General features: G+C 46.4%; 2 protein-coding genes across 28 annotated transcripts in view; both read left to right on the top strand.

Annotated features, from left to right (window-relative positions):
- The window catches only part of LOC146402455 (cationic amino acid transporter 3-like), a 16,736-nt gene extending 9,298 nt beyond the window's left edge, over positions 1–7,438 (top strand). For 5 of the 9 annotated variants that reach the window (XM_084961938.1, XM_084961936.1, XM_084961932.1 and 2 more), the window contains one exon: positions 174–552. The gene's annotated coding sequence lies outside the window, so the exon portion shown is untranslated. Of the gene's footprint in view, positions 1–173; positions 553–7,300 lie in introns of those variants that run through there. The other 4 variants (XM_084961937.1, XM_084961935.1, XM_084961931.1 and 1 more) reach the window with 1 other exon arrangement.
- Positions 6,720–21,237, top strand: LOC146402454 (cationic amino acid transporter 3-like). 19 transcript variants are annotated; one of them, XM_084961891.1, is made up of 13 exons: positions 6,720–6,779; positions 6,850–7,557; positions 13,026–13,419; positions 13,982–14,140; positions 15,378–15,555; positions 15,757–15,869; positions 16,036–16,258; positions 16,432–16,571; positions 16,665–16,767; positions 16,947–17,146; positions 17,344–17,510; positions 17,786–17,894; positions 18,064–18,623. In XM_084961891.1, exons 2-13 carry the CDS (start codon positions 7,231–7,233, stop codon positions 18,183–18,185), a joined length of 2,235 nt encoding a protein of 744 aa, XP_084818017.1. In that variant the 5' UTR covers positions 6,720–6,779; positions 6,850–7,230; the 3' UTR covers positions 18,186–18,623. The 19 variants fall into 19 exon arrangements, 9 of the variants coding, with proteins under 9 accessions (XP_084818017.1, XP_084818018.1, XP_084818021.1 ...); XR_014806638.1 differs by lacking the exons at positions 6,720–6,779; positions 6,850–7,557 and adding exons at positions 7,986–8,075; positions 9,894–10,239 and having other exon boundaries at positions 16,954–17,146; XM_084961892.1 differs by lacking the exons at positions 6,720–6,779; positions 6,850–7,557 and adding exons at positions 7,986–8,075; positions 20,854–21,237 and having other exon boundaries at positions 18,064–18,168.

Raw genomic sequence — 21,237 nt, 5'->3', positions numbered from 1 at the left:
TTCTTTCTTTCTTTCTTTCTTTCTTTCTTTCTTTCTTTCTTTCTTTCTCTTTCTTTCTTTCTTTCTTTCTTTCTTTCTTTCTTTCTTTCTTTCTTTCTTTCTTTCTTTCTTTCTTTCTTTCGTTCTTTCGTATCTCTTTCTCTCTTTCTCTCTTTCTCTCTTTCTCTCTTTAGGATTGCACCTGGGGGATATGGATATTCCCAGGGTAGCAGTGCAATTGGAGCTGTAGCTGCCAAACTACACCACAGCCACAGCAAAGTGAGATACAAACTACATCTATCCCCTACTCGGCAGCTCATGGCAACACTGGATCCATAACTCTTGTGTGAGGCCAGGGATTGAACCTGTGTCTTCATGGATTCTAGTCAGATTTGTTTCTGCTGAGCCCGGCTGGGAACTCCTGTAGATTTATTAATGATGGCCTTTCGGACCGGTTTGAGGTGGTACCTTCCTGTAGTTTTCATTTTCATTTCTCGAATAATTGGTGATTAGTTGAGCATTTTTCATGTGCCTGTTGGAAATAAATCCCTATGTTTTCTTTGGAGAACTGTCTATTTAGGTCTTCTGCCCATTTTTAAAATTGGGTTGTTTGCCTTTTTTGCTATTGAGGTGTATGAGTTTTTTGTCTATTTTAGAGAATAAGCCCTCTTTAGTGGCATCGTTTGCAACTCTTTTCTCCAATTCTGTACATTGTCTATTTTTTTTTCCTGGTTTCCTTTGCCTTGCAAAAGCTGATAAGTTTTCTTAGACCCCATTGGCTTATATTTGTGTTTATTTCTATTGCCTTGGGAGACAATCTATGAAAACATTTGTGCGGTTGATGTCAGAGAATGTTTGCCTAGGTTGTTTTCTAGGAGTTTTATGTTGCCTTGTCTTAGGTTGAAGTCTTAAGGTATTTTGAGTTTCTTTTTGTGCATGGTGTGAGGGTATGTTCTCGTATCATCGATTTACATGCAGCTGTCTAGTTTTCCCAGCACCACTTGCTGAAAAGACTGTCTTCTCCCCATTTTTTTAATTAAAAAAATTAATTATTATTATTATTATTTTTACCTTTTAAGGCCACATCTGCAGCATAGGGAGGTTCCCAGGCTAGAGGTTGAGTCGGAGCTACAACTGCCGGCCTATGCCACAGCCAGAGCAACTCAGGATCCCAGGCGTGTCTGAAACCTACACCACAGCTCACGCACCACCAGATCCCTGACCCACTGAGTGAGGCCATCTATGGAACCCTCATCTCTCCTGGATCCCAGTTGGATCTGTCTCCGCTGAGCCACAACAGGAATTCCTAGAGCAAGATGTTGAGTGTTGGGATAGTGCAGACACAATACACAGTGGGTCTGTGGGCACTCCTTTTTCCCGTTTTATATTCTTGCCTCCTTTGTTGAAGATCAACTGACCTTAGGTGTCTGAGGATCTAAAAAGAAAAAAAAAAAAAGGAAAAATCCCAATCAGCTTGGATAACACAGGGTTGCCTCAAAGCTTCAATTTGCAAAAAAAAAAAAAAAAGAAAAAGAAAAAGAAATGCAGTGTTTTCCAAGCCCAGTAAAGCAAGGTGTGCCTGTACACATATATGTTCATATGTTTATGTGTAATTAATATGCATAAAATAGGTATATGTAATTTAAGTACTAAAAAGACACGTGTTACTCTTCCCTGTTCATCTGGAATTCACTGTCTGGCGGCATCGTGTGTGTTTCTTTGCTGTGTCTCTCACCCCTCGGTCTCTGTGTATGCTCTCTGCATTCTCATTTCCTCTTAGAGAGACATTGAGTGCATTGGGTTAGGGGTTATCCCAATGACCTGCTTGTCCTGAATTCCCCCTCTAAGGGCCTGTCTCCAAATACAGACACACTCTGAGGTATGAGGGTTCAGTTTGCAGAACAAAGGACCCTAAATGCCCAAGTGCCCAGCTGGATTGGAGGGAAGACAGGATGCTGGGAAATCGAGGTGGGGAAAGAAGGGCCTGAGGGACAACTAGGAACAAACACATGTGGGCAGAACACATCCCAGGTTTTGCCTTGACGAATTACATCCGAGAGAAGGCGCCTTACACCAAACACGTGAAACTGGCATGTCATCACCGCTCTTCTAAAGCTTCGGCCAGTTGCCCTGAGCTGCTTTCCTGTCTGGATCCCGAACAGTTATCAGCCCCTTGGGGACAGAATCCTGGGTGTCCACCATGGCCTGGTGTCAATTCTGTCACTCGGGAAAGCTCAACCAATATTTGCAAGGAATCGACTCTGTATAGGAGACTCGTACAAAGGAAGTGGAGGACGCTTAGGACCTGGAATTTCTTCAAGCCTACGAGGTTCTTTCTCTCACTTACAGATGTGACTCTGAAGCTTAGTGACAGCCTCCATGGGTTGCCCCATAGAGAGGGGGTTAGTCTGGGCAGTGTACCTCCAGAACCAGAGCCCTTCACTCTACTCTTAAACGACCCTTCCCTTCCTTCCTGTGGATCTTCCACGCCCTCGTCCAGTGCCTAGACATCACCTAATAGCCAGAAGAAGGACAGAAAAACTCCCTGAGGGATTGTTGGCTTGGATGAAGAGCTCAGATTCCTTTCTCACTCAGAACTCCTTCTAGTGGCTGAGATTAAAACCTTTGCATGATAGGAGTTCCCCTTATGATGCCGTTATTACTGTATTAAACATTTTAAAATTGAAAGTAAAAAGCAATACCACTAGACATGCTCCAGAAGAGCTAGTATGAAAACGATGGGGAAAAAAACAGAAGAAACAAGTGTTGGTTTGGAATGTGGAGTGCGGATATTCTGCTGTTGGAAATAGAAAGAGGTGTCACCTCTTCTAGGTATGTTCCCAACACAGTTTGACCCAAATATGCACGACGACACATCTACTAGAGGTTCATCTCAGCTCTCCTTGTGGCGGCTCCCCACTGGAGCCGACCAAAAGGCCATGGAGACTGGACGGGATCAGTTCTTTGTGAGGGATGGACATGATTTCTTCCAGCTTCGATGGGATACAAGTGCCTAAAACCCTGGGTAATTTTTAGGGGGAGACTGTGATGAGCTGAAGTTTTACCTGCCTGCAGGGAGTCTGGGCCCTCTCAGTTCCCTGCAACAGCCCTGCAGAGGGACCTGCAAACCCAAGATACATGAAAGAGGCCAGACCCTGTGTCCATCTTCACTGGGTCCATTTATAGAGCACCCGACGTGAGACAACATGAATTTCTGCTGCTGGATCAGGACAGAGGTCCTCCTAGGAGGAGTGGGGACTGGATTGGCAGTGGGGGGAGGGGAGGTTCCAGGGTGCTGGCAGTATTTCTGCTTGGCTTCTTTTTTTGTCTGTGTGTGGTCTTTTTAGGGCCGCACCCTCACATACGGAGGTTCCCAGGGTAGGGGTTCTAATCAGAGCCTCAGGGGCTGGCCTACACCACAGCCACAGCAACTCCAGATCTGAGCCGCATCTGCGACTACACCACAGCTGAAGGTCATGCCTGATCCTTAACCCACTGAGCGAGGCCAGGGATGGAACCCGCAACCTTGTGGTTTCTTATTGGATTGGTTTCCGTTTCACCATGATGGGAACTCCTTCCCTGCTTGTCCTAATGTGAGTACATTCATTTGGGAAAATTAATCAACCTGTATCCTATGACATGTGCATTTGTCTTGCATGTTCTAGTAAAAAAAAAACTTCAGTTAGATTTTTTTTTTGACTACACCTGTGACATGCAGAAGTTCCTGGGTCAGGGATCAGACCTAAGTCATAGATATGACAATGCTGGACCCTTAACCACTAGGCCACCAGAGGACTCCCTAGATTTATTTCTCATTGAGGTGAGATATATATTTTATATCTTTTAAATGTATGTCTTTTCAAACTTTTATTTTAATTTTTTAATTTCATTTTTACCGTATAATTGATTTACAATTTTTCAGGTGTACAGCAAAAATTCAGTTAAATATATGCGCACACATATATAGGTATTCTATATATACAATATAGTGTGTATGTATACACACATATGTGGATGTGTATATATTTATATATATATACTTATATTTTTATATTTGAGCCAAACTGAGGACTATAGCAGGGGAGACATCCTTCCAAAGCCTCTGAGGTCCTGCTCCACTGAGGCATGTTTTTTTTTTTATTTAATTTAATTTAATTTTATTTTATTTTCTCACTGTACAGCAAGGGGGTCAGGTTATCCTTACATGTATACATTTTTTTCCCCACCCTTTGTTCTGTTGCAACATGAGTATCTAGACGTAGTTCTCAATGTTACTCACCAGGATCTTGTAAATCTATTCTAAGTTGTATCTAATAACCCTAAGCTCCCGATCCCTCCCACTCCCTCCCTCTCCCATCAGGCTGCCACAAGTCTCTTTTCCAAGTCCATGGTTTTTTTTTGTGGAGATGTTCATTTGTGCTAGATATTAGATTGCAGTTATAAGTGATATCATATGGTATTTGTCTTTGTCTTTCTGGCTCATTTCATTCAGGATGAGATTCTCTAGTTCCATCCATGTTGCTGCAAATGGCATTATGTCATCCTTTTTATGGCTGAGTAGTATTCCATTGTATATATATATCACGTTTTCCAAATCCAATCATCTGCGATGGACATTTGGGTTGTTTCCATGTCCTGGCTCTTGTGAATAGTGCTGCAATGAACATGTGGGTGCATGTGTCTCTTTAAAGTAGAGTTTTGTCCGGATGTATGCCCAAGAGTGGGATTGCGGGGTCATATGGAAATTCTATGTATAGATTTCTAAGGTATCTCCAAACTGTTCTCCATAGTGGCTGTACCAGTTTACATTCCCACCAACAGTGCAGGAGGGTTCCCTTTTCTCCCTTTTCTCCTCCAGCACTTGTTATTTGTGGACTTATGAATGATGCCATTCTGACTGGTGTGAGGGGGTATCTCATGGTAGTTTTGATTTGCATTTCTCTTATAATCAGCGATGCTGAGCATTTTTTTCATGTGTTTGTTGGCCATCTGTATATCTTCCTTGGAGAATAGTCTATTCAGGTCTTTTGCCCATTTTTCCATTGATTGATTGGCTTTTTTGCTGTTGGGTTGTATAAGTTGCTTATATATTCTGGAGATTAAGCCCCTGTCCGTTGCCTCATTTGAAACTATTTTCTCCCATTCTGAAAGTTGTCTTTTTGTTTTCTTTTGGGTTCCTTTGCTGTGCAAAAGCTTTTCAGTTTGATGAGGTCCCATGGGTTTATTTCTGCTCTTATTTCTGTTGCTTTGGGAGACTGTCCTGAGAAAATATTCATGATGTTGATGTCAGAGAGTGTTTTGCCTATGTTTTCTTCTAGGAGTTTGATGGTGTCCTGTCGTATATTTAAGTCTTTCAGCCATTTTGAGTTTATTTTTGTGCATGGTGTGAGGGTGTGTTCTAGTTTCATTGCTTTGCATGAAGCTGTCCAGGTTTCCCAGCGATGCTTGCTGAATAGACTTTCTTTTCCCCATTTTATGTTCTTGCCTCCCTTGTCAAAGATGAATTGACCATAGGTGTCAGGGTTTATTTCCGGGTTCTCTATTCTGTTCCATTGGTCTGTCTGTCTGTTTTGATACCAGTACCACACTGTTTTGATGACTGTGGCTTTGTAGTATTTCTTGAAGTCTGGGAGAGTGATGCCTCCTGCTTGGTTTTTGTTTCTCAGGATTGCTTTGGCGATTCTGGGTCTTCTGTGGTTCCATATAAATGTTTGGATTGTTTGTTGTAGTTCTGTGAAAAATGTCCTGGGTAATTTGATAGGGATTGCATTGAATCTGTAGATTGCTTTGGGTGGTATGGCCATTTTTACAATATTGATTTTCCCAATCCAGGAACATGGACTATCTTTCCATTTCTTTACATCTTCTTTGATTTCTTTGATTAAAGTTTTAGAGTTCTCGGCATATAAGTCCTTTAGCTCTTTGGTGAGGTGTATTGCGAGGTATTTGATTTTGTGAGGTGCAATTTTAAAAGGTATTGTATTTTTGTATTCCTTTTCTAATGTTTCCTTGCTGGTATACAGAAATGCAACTGACTTCTGAATGTTAATCTTATATCCTGCTACTTTGCTGAATTTATGAATCAGTTCAAGTAGTTTTTGGGTTGAGTCCTTAGGGTTTTCTATGTATAGTATCATGTCGCCTGCATAGAGTGACAGTTTTGTGTCTTCTCTTCCTATATGGATGCCTTTTATTTCTTTTATTTGTCTAATTGCTGTGGCTAGGACTTCCAAAACTATGTTGAAGAGCAGTGGTGAGAGTGGGCATCCCTGTCTTGTTCCAGATTTGAGTGAGAAGGCTTTCAGTTTTTCCCCATTGAGTATTATATTTGCTGTGGGTTTATCATAAATGGCTTTGAGTCCACTGAGGCATGGTTTTCAGCACATTCTCACACCTCCTCCATACTAAGGAGATACATCAAACTTGGCAGGATATATTTCTTCAGGGTTTGAAAGAGACAGTTTTCGTATGTGTACAGCAGCACAGCAGGAGCTCTCTGGGAAGGGAATGTTACCACTCCTTATCTTTGTGGATTTGTGGTTTTCTTCTTAGGACCTCCCCTAGTGCACATGGAAGCTTCCAGGCTAGGGGCTGAATGGGAGCTGCACCTTCCAGCCTACCCTACAGACCCAGCAAGGCCAGATCCGAGCCAGACCTGTGACCTAAGCTGTAGATTTTGGCAATGCTGGATCCTAACCCACTGAACCCACAGTTCAGGCTGAAACCATCATCCTCACAGATACAATGTCTGGTTCTTAACCCACTGAGCCACACTGGGAACTCCTTATCTGTGAGAGAGGGTTAACCTGGAACCATAAGGAGGGAGGGATTCATCCTTATCTATGAAAAAGACATTCTTGGGTGGGGGAGGGAGTGGGATGGCCTGGGCATGTGGGGTTACTAGCTGCAAACTCTTGCATTTGGAATAGATAAGCAATGAGATGCTGCTGTGTAGCCCTGAGCACTACATCTAGTCACTTGTGATGGAGCATGATGGAGGATAATGTGAGGAAAAGAATGAATACATACAGTACATATGTGTGTGTGTGTGTGTGTGTGTGTGTGTGTGTGTGACTGTGTCTCTTTGCTATTCAGAAATTGACAGAACACTGTAACCAGTTATAATAGAAAAAATGAAAATCATTATTTAAAAAAAGGGCATTCTTTACCTCAGTGGTTAAAGCAGATCTGCCAGGAGGGTTGGCAGGATTCGTTCCCACAAAGTTCAGGCAGAAACACGTATGAGCCAAAATGATGTCTCCACCCTCGAGAGGTGAATGTTGTCTCCACTGCAAACGCATGATACTCTTCAACCCATCAGGTCCAGCAATTCTCCTTCTGAGGACTCACCCAGAAGAACTGAAGGCACCCTCCAGAAGAATTCTCTGTACAGCCTTTTTCCTGGCAGCGTTGCTCACAAGAGCTAGAACACGCAGTACCCCAAGTGCCCACGGACCAACGAAGGGCTGTCAGAGGTCGTGTGTACACACAGCAGCGTGTTGTTCAGCCTTAAGAAGGAAGGGAATGCTAACACATGCCGCGCCGTGTGTCTACCTTACAGACATCCTGCTAAGTAAGGTGAGCTTTTCTGCAAAGGAGAACTTGGAATGACTCCACTTAAGTATTGTAAGAGGCACCTGGAGCGGTCAGATGCCTAGAGACAGAAAGTGGTAGGGAGATTGTGAGGAACCGGGAGAGGAGAGGGGTTTGTTGGTGCATGGGTACAGTTTCAGTTGTGCAAGAGGCAAACCCTTCTGGGGTTTGGTGGCACAAAATGTGAACATAGGTTACCATGACTGAACTGGACCCTTGAAATGGATGAAATGGAAATTTGATGTTCTTTGTGTTTTATAACTGTAAAAATGTCTCAGAACCATGCCCTGAGGATAACCCCAGACGTGTCAAGGGCTGATAGGAACACTCCAGATGCTCCCACCCACCCAGCCCCAGCCCCACCCAACAACCCAGGGGTTAAGCCTTATCCTTGCTGGGACTTCCAGCTTCCCACTTTGGAGACGTGTCATCTCCAGCCCCACACAGCTTAACCTCAGCCTCCCTGGGTGTTCCAGTGCTCGAGGCTCTGCTTCAAGGATCCAGTAAGTCTTGAGTATTCCCTCTCCTGGAGGAGACTGGGTGCGGGGTTCAGCGGCTCCTAAAGAGACCTCTGCCATCGCAGAGGGCAGCTGGGTCAGCCTGGCTCAGCCTGAGGGTGGGAAGACCCATTGTACACTTGAAAGCGGAGGGGCTGGGAGCTGCTGTGTTTGTGAAAGAAGAGGTGGGGCTTGGCTCAGTGCCTGGGTTCTAAGACTCATTTTGTTGGACCTGTGCTCAAACAGTGGTAAAGATGACCCTTATACAGGGTTTATGACATGAGAACCACTGACCTCATTTTCCTGTGTACAGTTGGAGGTCTGTGGGTTCCACCTCTGCAGATTCCCGGAACACTGTAACTGAGGGACTGACTTGAGCTGAGGGACTGACTTGAGCACCTGTGGCTTTTGGTATCTGTGGAGGAGGGCTGATGGTGATGCGTATGAATCAACACTGGGCTTGCTGACACTGTGACGCTGGCACAGAGGACACATTACTGGTATTAATTGAAAACATGGTGGTGGGAGATGCTGTCGTGGCTCAGCAGAAAGGAATCTGAGTAGCATCCCTGAGGACCCAGGTTTGATTCCTGTCCTCGCTCAGTGGGTTAAGGATCCAGTGTTGCTATGAGCTGTGGTGCAGGTTTCAGAAGTGCCTTGGATCCTGAGTTGCTGTGGCTGTGGCATAGGCCAGCAGCTACAGCTTCAATTCCACCCCTAGGCTGGGATCCTCCATATGCTGTGGGTGCATCCCTAACAAAGCAAAAAAAGAAAATAAAATAAGAATAAAATGTGGTGGTAAAATACATATAGCATAAAATTAACCATCTCCACCATTGTAGGTGTACAGTTCTGTACCATTAAGTACATTTCCATTGTCCTGTGACCAATCTCAGCACCCTTTTCTTCTTGAGCCCATTTAACACAACTCCCCATTTTCCTCTCACCTCAGCACCTGGTAAACCACCGATTGACTTTCCTGTCTATGAATTTGATTCTCTGGGTATTTCAAAGATGTGGAATCATACACTATCTGTCTTTGTGTGACTGGCTCATGTCACTCAGCACAGTGTCCTCAAGGGTCCTCCATGTTGTAGCAGGGGTCAGCCATTGCTGTTTTCTTAGGCTGAATCATATTCCACTGTCTGTATGGAACCCATTGTGTCTATCCATTATTTAGGGGATGGACGTAGGAGATGCTTCCATGTTTGAGCTACTGTGAATAGTATTGGTATAAACATGGGTGTGTGGTTATCCCTTTGAGACCCTGTTTTGAGTTCCTTTGGGTCTATACCCAGAAGCTGAATTGCTGTATCATAGGGTAAATCCATTTTCAATTTTTGAGGAATGACCATATTTTATGCATAGTATCTGCTCCCTTCTCCATTTTACTTTCCTACTCACAGTGCCCAAGATCTCCTCCGTAGTATCTGAACCAGAAGAACACAGACACCCAGAGAATGAAATGACTTCTCCAAGGGCACAGAGGTTTTGGTGGAGCCAAGGTTCTTTTTTAAATTCTTTATTTTTTTAATTTTTTTGTCTTTAGGGCTGCATCCGCTGTATGGTGGAAGGTCCCAGGCTAGGGGTCGAATCAGAGGTGTCGTTGCCAGCCTACACCACAGCCACATAAAAGCAGGATCCAAGCCGCATCTGCGACTTATACCAGAACTAAGGGCCATGCCAGATCCTTAACCCACAGAGTGAGGTCAGGGATTGAACCTGCGTCCTCACGGATGCTGTTCAGATTCGTTTCCAGTGAGCACGGAAAGTCTGAGCCAAGATTTTATTTTATTTTTATTTTTATCTTTTTTTGCTTTATAGGGCCTCACTCATGCCATATGGAGTCCTAGGATAGGGATCCAATCGGAGCAGTAGCTGCTGACCTATGCCATAGTCACAGCCACTCAGGATCCGAGCCAAGTCTGCGACATACATCACGGCTCACGGCAATGCTGGATCCTTAACCCACTGAGCAAAGCCAAGGATCGAACCCCCAACCTCATGGTCCCTAGTTGGAATCATTAACTACTGAGCCACGACAGGAACTCCTGAACCAAGATTTTAACCAGAGTTCCCTGGCTCTTTGAATGTTTGCTCTTATCCAAAGTGCTAATCATGGACTTTGGGGTGTCATGGGCAGAGGCTTCCTGAAGATGAAGAATGAAGGGTTGGTCCCTTTCTTGCAGGCAGTTGGGAGACAGACCAGTGTGGTTTGATGCCTTGACTGAGCTGGACTGGAGTCTGTCCCATGTCATTCTGCCTGAACTCGCAGTTCCAACTCCATGTCACTCTCCAAGCAGTGACACAGAAAGCAGTCCGTTTTCAGGAACCTTGGTGTAGAAAGATGTGGAGTCTCAGTTCTCTGATCACCCAGCTCCTCAATAGTCCCTTCACACATAACATGGAGGGGATGGAATAATGATGAAAATTTGTCCTGTTTTAAAACTAGAAAATAGAAGGACAAAGATGGCACATAGTTTGTACAAAACCAGACAAGCTCTAGATTTGAACTAGCAGAGCTGGCTGACTTCAATTCTAGAATCATCAGTTCTAGGGGAGTTCCCCTTGTGGCTCAGTGGAAATGAGCCTGACCAGCATCCATGAGGATGCAGGTTCAATCCCTGGCCTCACTTGGTGGATTAAGAATCCAGCGTTGCTGTGGCTGTGGCATAGGCCGACAGCTGTAGCTTGGATTCTACTCCTAGCCTGGTAACCGCCATATGCCATGGGTGTGGGCCTTAAAAGACACACACACAAAAACCAAAAACCAAAAAACAACAACAACAAAAACCCACCAAATCCCAAAAAAATACAAATAGAATCATCAATTCTAAGATCAGCACCTTTTACCAATTAAGCAGCTGCTGTGTGTGTGCCATGTACTGTATCAGAAGCTTTTATAGAGTTCCCACTGTGCCTCTCAGGTTAAGATCCCAACTAGTATCTATCAGGATGTGGGTGGAATCCCTGGCCTTGCTCAGTGAGTTAAAAGTCTGGCATTGCCATGAGCTGTGGTGTAGGCTGCAGTATCAGCTCTGATCTGCTGTTGCTGTGGCTGGGATGTAAGCCTGCAACTGCAGCCCGCTTGGAATGCTAGCCTGGGAACTTCCTTATGCCCTGGGTACAGCTCTAAAAAACATGAAAGAAGAAACAGCTTTTGCTTCTGAAGGGACAGAAAACTTTTCTTTGCCTGGTCTAATTATTACATTTCCCTAAGAGATGGACAAATGTAGTTTGGTATCTAGAGGAGGCCCATAAAAACTCTGAGGCCCAAAGTCAGTCGGGCACCTTAGGTTTATGTGGTACCCAGAGCCAAGGAGAAGGGGTGGGGTTCTGGGGGTTTAAAGGGGAGGGAGACAGCGCCCAGGAGGATGGGAGGAGCACAGTTTTGCCACTTGGTGAAGTCTAGTCTTTCGGAGATAAAAGTTATCTGGAGTTCCCGCTGTGGCTCAGTGGTTAAGCATTTTTAGTTTTTGGAGGAACCCCCGTCTTTTCTCCACTGAAGCTGCTCCTTTTACACTCATCCTAACAGTGCACGAGATTGGTCAGAAGCATTTGAAAAAGAGGCAAACGGGGGTGCTGAGCAGTACATGACATGTTCAAAGGCACAGGTGTGGGGTGGATCTAAGATTCAAATCAGCATTTCCTGGCTCTTGGCTGAGCTTGGGCTTTGGAGGCTCCGTGGGCGGGAGCTTCCTGAAGATGACTGTGTTCACTGGGTCAGCCTGGCCCTCAGAGCTGGGTAGTGGGGAGACATTGTGTGCCCCAAAGATTAGGAGAGAGAATCCTGTCATTTCTGATTGAGAGTGAGGGTGGGACCCTTTCCTGCAGGCAGTTGGGAGACAGACCAGTGTGGTTTGATGCCTTGACTGAGCTGGGCTGGAGTCTGTCCCATGTCATTCTGCCTGAACTCGCAGTTCCAACTCCATGTCACTCTGCAAGCAGTGACACAGAAAGTGGTCCGTTTTCAGGAACCTTGGTGTAGAAACCTGTGGAGTCTTACGTTCTCTGATCACCCAGCCCCTTAAAAGTCACTTCGCATATAACAAGGAAGGGAGGGGATAAGGATGGTAACAATTTCCCTTGTTTTATGTTGGAAAGGAGGACGAAGATGGCACATAGTTTGTACACAGTCAGACAAGCTGATGCATAGCAGAGCTGAATTGGAACCAGCAGATCTGGTTGTCTTCAGTTCTAAAATCATCATTCTTAGCCACTCAGCGTAGACCAATTAAGCAGCTGCTGTGTGTGCCAGGCACTGTTTTAGAAACTTTTGCTCCTGAAGGGGCCGAAATCTTGGCTTTCTAGATTCTTTGGCTGGTCTGATCATGACATTTACATAGCAGATGAACAAATTTAGTTTGTTAGGTACAGGAGGCCCATAGAAACTCAGAGGCTCAAAGACAGTCAGGCACCTGAGGCTTATATGCTCACCTCCTGAGCTTAAGGAGAAGGGGGTGGAAATCTGGGTGTTCCCAGGGGAGGGAGACAGCCCCCAGGAAGCTGGGAGGAGAACTGCTTGGGAAGCAAATGTTTGCCCATTTATTTAGAGACGTCTTTCTGAGATAAAATGTTATCTCCAGAAACAGCTCTCTTCCTGGCATGGGCCGTCTGTCTAAGTTATTGAGCAGTTAAGGGAGAGGCAAGAGCTGTTCCTGAGTCTGCTGGGTCTTCATTGCCTTCAGCTCCAAACAGTGCACATGTGAAGTGGTGCATTTTGGGGGAGACATAATTCTCTCCCCTCCCTTCTCTGCAAGCAGCCCTTCCAGTAACTTTGAACCATGTGGAAAGTCTTCCTTAGATTTGAAGAAACCAAACCTCAGAGTTGAAGAACAAGCCCAGTGTACCTCTTTACCCGGTGTTCCCATAACCCTGTTGCTTTGTGGAGTCAGACTCCCAGGGTCAAGTGTGGATGGACATTCTTGGTGACTTTGGGTCTTATTTTCTCTGCAGATTGGTACCTCCTCAACTCTGTGTGGGATGCTGGGTCAGCATGTTCACCAATTTGGTGAGAAACTGGTCCGAAGGCGGCCACTGGAGCCCAGCGACGAGTCTGAGATTCCCACACCTCATCTAAATACCTTCAACCCAATGGTCTTTGGTGTGAATACCCCCAAGGCTCGTATATACATCCTGGCTGGTGCAGTGGCCGTGTATGTGGCTGGACCTGCGATCGTCATCTCCTTCTTGGTCGTTGGCTTATTTTCTTTGTTGTCTGGATTCTGCTTTGCTGAGTTGGTGGCCTGGGTACCATGCTCTGGTTCTGAGTATCTCTACAGCTATGTGACAATGGGACAACTGTATGCCTTCATTACTGGCTGGAACATCATACTGCATTTAGTCCTTGGTGAGATGATGGGATCGGGCCATGCTGTGGGCTTAAGACCAGGGACCTGGGAGAGAGAACTGGGGTCTTCACTCATTCATCAGCCCTTTGTCATTGACCTTGTAGAGGGAGTCAGGTCGTCATGGCAGAAACCCCTCCCCCTGCATTCTCTTTGGCTCTATCCTGTTGTCCTAAAATGACTGGACCCAAAACCTAGAAGGAGGGGGAAGTGTAGGGAGTGGGTGAGAGGGAGGCACGTCCCACAGGCTCATCCCTCAGCATTTAAAGGCTTTGCTCAGCTGTTGTCTTCCTGGATTTCCCTGTACCAGTCGAGGGGAGATTTCAGCCCTCATCTCCCAGCTGTGCTGGTCCTACTTCCCTGTGTTCTTTTCTTGCATAACCTCCATCTCCTCCTAACATATTTTATATCCAATTTAGTCACCTGGCCCTGCCCCCCAGCCCATAAAGGGAAACTTTGAGATGAGGTATTTTGTTTGTTTCTTTTTTCCCCTCAGAATCCACTCCAGGGTGTTCATAGGGTTCAGTTACTTTCTCTTCATGAATCTTCCTTCTGCCACTGCAGCCACTGCCTGTGTTACCAGGGCCTGGAGCTACACCTTTGACAGCCTGATTGGGAACCACATCTTGCAGGTGTTAGAGGAAACGTTCTCTGAGCATATGCCATCGTTCCTGGCCCCATACCCAGACTTTGTTGCACTGGCCCTCGTACTGCTGATGGCTGGTAAGAAGGGGTCAGAGCAAAGCTGGGGAGCATGGACTGTGAATGGGGGCGCTGGGGTGGGAAGGGCTTGGGTCCCCGAATGGTCAGGGGATTGGGACTGGAGAGAAAGGGTCAGGAAGGCAAAGCTTAGCCCATTGTTTTCCACCTTTGCACCACTGATATTTGCACATGGGTGGGGGCTGTCCTGTTCTCCCTGAATGCATTTGTCTTTCTTTCTTTCTTTTTTTTAAAATACAACTGCATGTGTGGCATATGGGAGTTCCTGAGGCTCGGATCTGATCCAAGCCCATCTGTGACCTACACCATAGCTCATGGCAGTACTGGATCCTGAACCCAGTGAGTGAGGCCTGGGATCCAACCTGCATCCTCCAGAGGCAAAGCTGGGTACTTAACCTGTTGAGCCACAATGGGAACTCCTGTAAAGTCACTGTTGGATGTTGACCAGCATCCCTGGCCTTTACTCCCCCATGTGACACATGACAGTCAGAATGTCTCCAGACATGGCCACACCTCCATCCGGGAACAAAATCACCTGAGCTCAGAATCACTGATAGACTGACATGTTTCCTTGTGTATACTGATAACAAGGATTTTTTTTGGTCTTTTTAGGGCCACACCCATGGCATATGGATGTTCCAAGGCTAGGGGTCTAATCGGAGCTATAGCTGCTGGCCTACACCAGAAACACTGCAACACTAGATCTGAGCCGCATCTGCAATCCACACCATAGCTCACTGCTCGCTGTATCATTAAGCCACTAAGTGAGGCCAGGGATGGAATCTGTAACGTCATGATTCCTAGTCAGATTCTTTCCGCTGCGCCACCACAGGAACTCCACAATGATGTTCTTTTAAAGGAAGGGAGATTCTCAGAGCAAAAACTAACTTACTATTTTCTCAGCATTATTGAAATATCATTCACATACAACATTGTGTAAGATTATGACATACAGATGATTATTCGATAGAGATGATTGCCACAATAAGAAACGAACCATCTTAGAGTGTACAATTCCATGGCACTTAGGACATTCACAGTGTTGCAAAACCAACATCTCCCTCTACTTCCAAACATTTTCATCTCCCCCAAAGACAGCCCTGTACCCACTGAGCATCACTGTCCATCCCCCACACCACCTCAGGTCCCCAACCCTAAGCCCTTGACCACCACCAGTCCACTTTCTGTCTCTGCGGATTTAATTATTTTGGAGGTTTCACACTTTCCATATTTCCCACAGGGCTGCTGATTCTGGGAGTTCAGGTGACAGAACTGGTTAGAAAAGTGGCCACAGGCTTCAATGTTTTGGTTCTCAGCTTCGTCATCCTCTCTGGCTTCATTAAGGGAGACCGGCACAACTGGCAGCTCACAGAACAGGACTACAAACTGGCCACTGCTGGATCCTCTGACAGCTATAGGTCAGGAGGGTCCTCTTGCCCCTAGTCCTGCTTAGAGGGGGCTGCAGATCTGGGAATATGGTGGGAACAGAAGAGACCTGGTCTGATGGATCCAGAAGATGGGGTCCTGGAGCCCAGGTCTTGGGGCGTTAACGGAGGAGTCCAGTAGAGATGTCTGAACAGGCTCCCCCACGCTCTTCCCCATCCCTTCTCTCACCACAGCCTGGGCCCTCTGGGTTCTGGAGGGTTTGTGCCCTTTGGCTTTGAAGGGATTCTCCAGGGAGCAGCTGTGCTTTTCTACCCATACTTTGAACTTAATGCCATTGTGACTGCAGGTAACATGGTCTTCATGTGTCCTTTCTGACTTTGCCCATTTTGGGTTGCCCTTGAGCAATGGGGTTGGCAGTTGATGAGGCTGCTTTTGGAGGTGGGAGGGGGAAGAATATTGAATGATTTCACAGCTGTGTGTTTTCCTGACCTGATGCTCCCACCATCCTGCAGGGAAAGAAACCACCAACCCTCAGCGTTTCATCCCTTGGAGCATAGTGATCGTCATCTCCAGCTGCTTTTTGACCTACTCTGGTGTCACAGCAGCTCTCACCCTCATGGTGCCCTACTACCAGATTCATCCTTACAACCCCTTGCCACAGGCTTTCCACCATGTTGGCTGGGCTCCTGCCAGATACTTTGTGGCTGTTGTCATCCTGTGTGTTCTTTTTTACAGGTCAGTGTCAAAGCTTTCTGTCCATGTACCGTCAAATGCTCAGACATCCTCTCTCTTGGGATTGAGGGACGAGAGGGCAAGACACCTCACCCCATGTGGGACCAGGGAGCAGAAAGCAGGTCTGTCCTACTTCTCTGCATCCTCACACGTGTTCCCATTATTGTCTTTTCCAGCCTCCTGGTTGTCATGTTGGCCATGTCTCGGTTGATTTGTGCAATGGCAGAGGATGGGCTCCTTTTCCAGGGACTTGGCCAAACCTATGCCCGAAGAGGCACCCCCTTTGTGGCCGTCCTGGTTTCTGCAACTCTTTCAGGTCCATAAACACAACCCAGCCCTTCTTTGATCAATTTCCTTAGCTTGGATATATCCAGTGGCTTCTCACTCCCTCCCCCGACCCTCGTTCTAGGGATCCTGGCAGTACTTTTCGAGATCTTTCATCTTGTGGAACTCATGTCAATTGGGGCCCTGCTTTCTTACTTCCTTGTGGCTTTTTCTGTCCTGATCCTCAGGTGAGACTCCACTACACCTTGACTGGGGGTCTTGGACTTGTGGAGGTTGACAGTATGATCCCCTCCTGCTGCTTCCTAAATGTCCTGCTGGGCTTGAGTCAGGAAAGCAGTGGACTAGGCCGTCTGATGCTGGATGAATAGGCGCAGCTGTTCATGTTACCTTTATACCTCTAATTGAGATACCAGCCAGACCAGAACTTCAGCAAGAAGGAGAAGGTAGAGGAGGAAATTGAGATGGAGCCTACAGTTGGAACAAGTCCTTTGGGATGTGTACCTGAAGCAGGAACCTCAAACCCTCTAAAGAGTCTGTGTAACCCTATCAGCACCACCCCAACTCTGAAATCTGGCCAGATTGTCTATGGATGCACCTTCCTGCTGGGTGAGCACAGGGACTTCTCTTTGGTCACCTTCTGAGATTGGCAGGATGGGCAGGGAGTGGCTGGGCTGGCAGCCGAGGGGTCTTACAGATGTGATGGCCCTTCCTGGGGTGGGCAGTGTGGGGGAGGGGTGACCCGAGGTCTTGGCCCATTTGGCCTCTGGAGTTGAGCCTGCTGTCCTCCCCCTTGACCCGTGCAGTTCTCCTGCTGACCATCCTGAGCCTGCTTCTGGCCCAGTGGCCCAGCCGCGTGTTCTCTGGAGACCCCGGGTTCACAGCAGGGGCTGTGCTGCTGCTGCTGCTCATTGCGGGGATCACTGCCATCATTTGGAGGCAGCCCCAGAACCCCTCTCCTCTTCCCTTCAGGGTAGGTGACCTTATGTGCCCAGCTGTCCAGGCTGAGGGGCTGAAGTCGGCATGCTTTGAGGTGAAGCCTCCTTTGCTGGACCAGGGAAGGGGGGACTTGCTCAAGCCAATGGACCTTCCCTGGTCCCACCCTGTGCTTCGTCAACCCACCCCCAGTCTCAGTGGGCCCTGAGTGCACAGCCTGAGGAGGACTGCGGTCTTCCTGCCCATGTGGGGGAGGGGCCTCCCTCTCCGACGTGGGTGCTGTGTTCAGGGAGTCACTGGCTTTGCCCCCAGGTCCCTGCTCTGCCCGTGCTCCCAGTGCTGAGCATCTTTGTGAATGTCTACCTGATGATGCAGATGACCACTTGGACTTGGGCCCAGTTTGGCATCTGGAATGTTGTGGGTAAGTGGCTTTCTGGGATGAAGAAGCCTCCAGAGTGACTGAACCCAACCCCCTTCCTAATGACCTCTCCCAACAAACTGTGTCCGATGCCATAATAGGAGACCTACTGGGCATTTGCAAGTGGGGAGAGGGCCTGCTTTCCCTTCTCATTGTCTCATTTCCCTGCTAGGACTGGCCATATATTTTGGATATGGGATCCAACACAGCTTGGAGGATATGAGTAATCCACAGCCATCAACCTCCAACTCCCAGACTCTGGATGAACACACCCCTGGTGCTGAATCCTCTTAACCACAGGGAATAGATGCTGTTTGGTTCTCTCCGCACACTGCATCTGTTTTCTTGTTCAAGCAACACTGTGATCCTCTATGGGTTGCATTTAGAGCCCTGTTTTCATTGACAGAGGACTGAATCACTTTAATATTGTACAATTTTTTTTTGTCTTTTTGCCATTTCCTTGGACTGCTCCCGTGGCATATGGAGGTTCCCAGGCTAGGGGTCCAATTGGAGCTATAGCCACTGGCCTATGCCAGAGCCACAGCAACGCATGGATCCGAGCCATGTCTTCAACTTACACCACAGCTCAAGGCAACGCCCAATCCTTAACCCACTGAGTAAGGCCAGGGATCGAACCCACAACCCCATGGTTTCTAGTTGGATTCGTTAACTACTGTGCCACGAGGGGAACTCCGGTATTGTATAATTTTGAAGTAAACTTTTTTGTCTGTCTGTCTGTCTGTCTTTCCTTCTTCCTTCCTTCCTTCATACCTTTCTTTCTAAGGGCCACACGTGGGGGATATGGTAGTTCCTAGGCTAGTGGTCCAATTGAAGCTGTAGCTGCCAGCTTACACCACAGCCAGAGCAAAGCCAGATAAGACCCACATCTGCCACCTACACCGCAGCTCAAGGCAACATGGACCCTTAACTCACTGTGTGAGGCCAGGGATTGAACCTGTGTCTTCATCGATGCTAGACAGATTTGTTTCTGCTGAGCCCAGACAGGAACACCTGTAGATTTATTAATGATGGCCATTCTGACTGATTTGAGGTGGTATCTCACTATAGTTTTGATTTATATTTCTCTAATAATTAGTGATTAGTTGAGCATTTTTTCATGTGCCTGTTGGAAATCCCTGTCTTCTTTGGAGAATGTCTATTTAGGTCTTCTGCCCATTTTTTAAATTGGGTTGTTTGCTTTTTTTGCTATTGAGATATATGAGTTTTTCTTCTGTTTTAGAGAATAAGCCCTCTTTAGTGGCATCATTTGCAACTCTTTTCTCCCATTCTGTACATTGTCTTTTTTGTTTTTTTGATAGTTTCCTTTGCTGTGCAAAAGCTTGTAATTTTACTTAGTCCCCATTGGCTTATATTTGTGTTTATTTCTATTGCCTTGGAAGACAACCTTTGAAACCGTTTGTGAGGTTGTTGTGAGAGTACGTTTTTCATAGGTTGTCTTCTAGGAGTTTTATGTTGCCTTGTCTTATGTTGAAGTCTTTAAGGTATTTTGAGTTTCTTTTTGGGCATGGTATGAAGGTGTGTTCTAGTTTCATTGATTTACATGCAGCTGTCTAGTTTTCCCAGCACCATTTTCTGAAAAGACTGTCTTTTACCCTTTTTATTTATTTTTCAGTTGAAAATTATTATTATTATTATTATTTTTGCTTTTTAGGGTCATACTTGCAGCCTATGTAGGTTCCCAGGCTAGAGGTTGAATCAGAGCTACAACTGCCGGCCTATGCCACAGCCAGAGCAACTCGGGATCCCAGGCGTGTCTAAGACCTACACCACAGCTCAGGCACTGCCAGATCCCTGGCCCACTGAGTGAGGCCATCTATGGAACCCTCATCTCTCCTGGATCCCAGTTGGATCTGTCTCCGCTGAGCCACAACAGGAATTCCTAGAGCAAGATGTTGAGTGTTGGGATAGTGCAGACATAATACACAGTGGGTCTATGGGCACTCTTTTTTCCCATTTTATATTCTTGCCTCCTTTGTTGAAGATCAACTGACCTTAGGTGTCTGAGGCCCTAAAAAGGAAAAAAAAAAAAAAAAAAAAGGAAAAAACCCAATCATCTTGGATAACACAGGATTGCCTCAAACCTTCAATTTGCAAAAAAAAAAAAAAAAGAAAAAAAAAAAAGAAAAAAAAAGAAATGCAGTGTTTTCCAAGCCCAGTAAAGCAAGGTGTGCCTGTACACATATATGTTCATATGTTTATGTGTAGTCAATACCCATCAAATAGGTACATGTAGTTTAAGTACTAAAAAGACACGTGTTACTCTTCCCTGTTCATCTGGAATTCACTGTCTCGTGGTATCGTGTGTGTTTCTTTGCTGTGTCTCTCACCCATGGGTCTCTGTGTATGCTCTCTGCATTCTCATTTCCTCTTAGAGAGACACTGAGTGCATTGGGTTAGGGGTTATCCCAATGACCTGCTTGTCCTGAAGTCCCCCTCTAAGGGCCTGTCACCAAATACAGACACACTCTGAGGTATGAGGGTTCAGTTTGCAGAACAAAGGACCCTAAATACCCAAGTGCCCAGCTGGATTGGAGGGAAGACAGGATGCTGGGAAATCGGGGTGGAGAAAGAAGGGCCTGAGGGACAACTAGGAACAAACACATGTGGGCAGAACCCATCCCAGGTTTTGCCTTGACGAACTACATCCGAGAGAAGGTGCCTTACACCAAACACGTGAAACTGGCATGTCATCACCGCTCTTCTAAAGCTTCGGCCAGTTGCCCTGAGCTGCTTTCCTGTCTGGATCCCGAACAGTTATCAGCCCCTTGGGGACAGAATCCTGGGTGTCCACCATGGCCTGGTGTCAATTCTGTCACTCGGGAAAGCTCAACCAATATTTGCAAGGAATCGACTCTGTATAGGAGACTCGTACAAAGGAAGTGGAGGACGCTTAGGACCTGGACTTGCTTCAAGCTTACAGGGTTCTTTCTCTCACCTACAGATGTGACTCTGAAGCTTAGTGACAGCCTCCATGGGTTGCCCCATAGAGAGGTGGTCAGCCCGGGCAGTGTACCTCCAGAACCAGAGCCCTTCACTCTACTCTTAAACGACCCTTCCCTTCCTTCCTGTGGATCTTCCACGCCCTCGTCCAGTGCCTAGACATCACCTAATAGCCAGAAGGACAGAAAAACTCCCTGAGGGATTGTTGGCTTGGATGAAGAGCTCAGATTCCTTTCTCACTCAGAACTCCTTCTAGTGGCTGAGATTGAAACCTTTGCATGATAGGAGTTCCCCTTATGATGCCGTTATTACTATATTAAACATTTTAAAATTGAAAATAAAATGCAATACCGCTAGACATGCTCCAGAAGAGCTAGTATGAAAA

The sequence above is a fragment of the Sus scrofa genome, chromosome 6 (assembly GCF_054392235.1).
Source record: "Sus scrofa isolate SSC_HxYL_T2T_F1_AM1 chromosome 6, Sscrofa_HxYL_maternal_Yorkshire_Landrace_v2.0, whole genome shotgun sequence".
Classification (NCBI taxonomy): domain Eukaryota; kingdom Metazoa; phylum Chordata; class Mammalia; order Artiodactyla; family Suidae; genus Sus; species Sus scrofa.
Note: the sequence above shows the minus strand (reverse complement) of the source record. Positions and strands in the feature narration are given on the sequence as shown.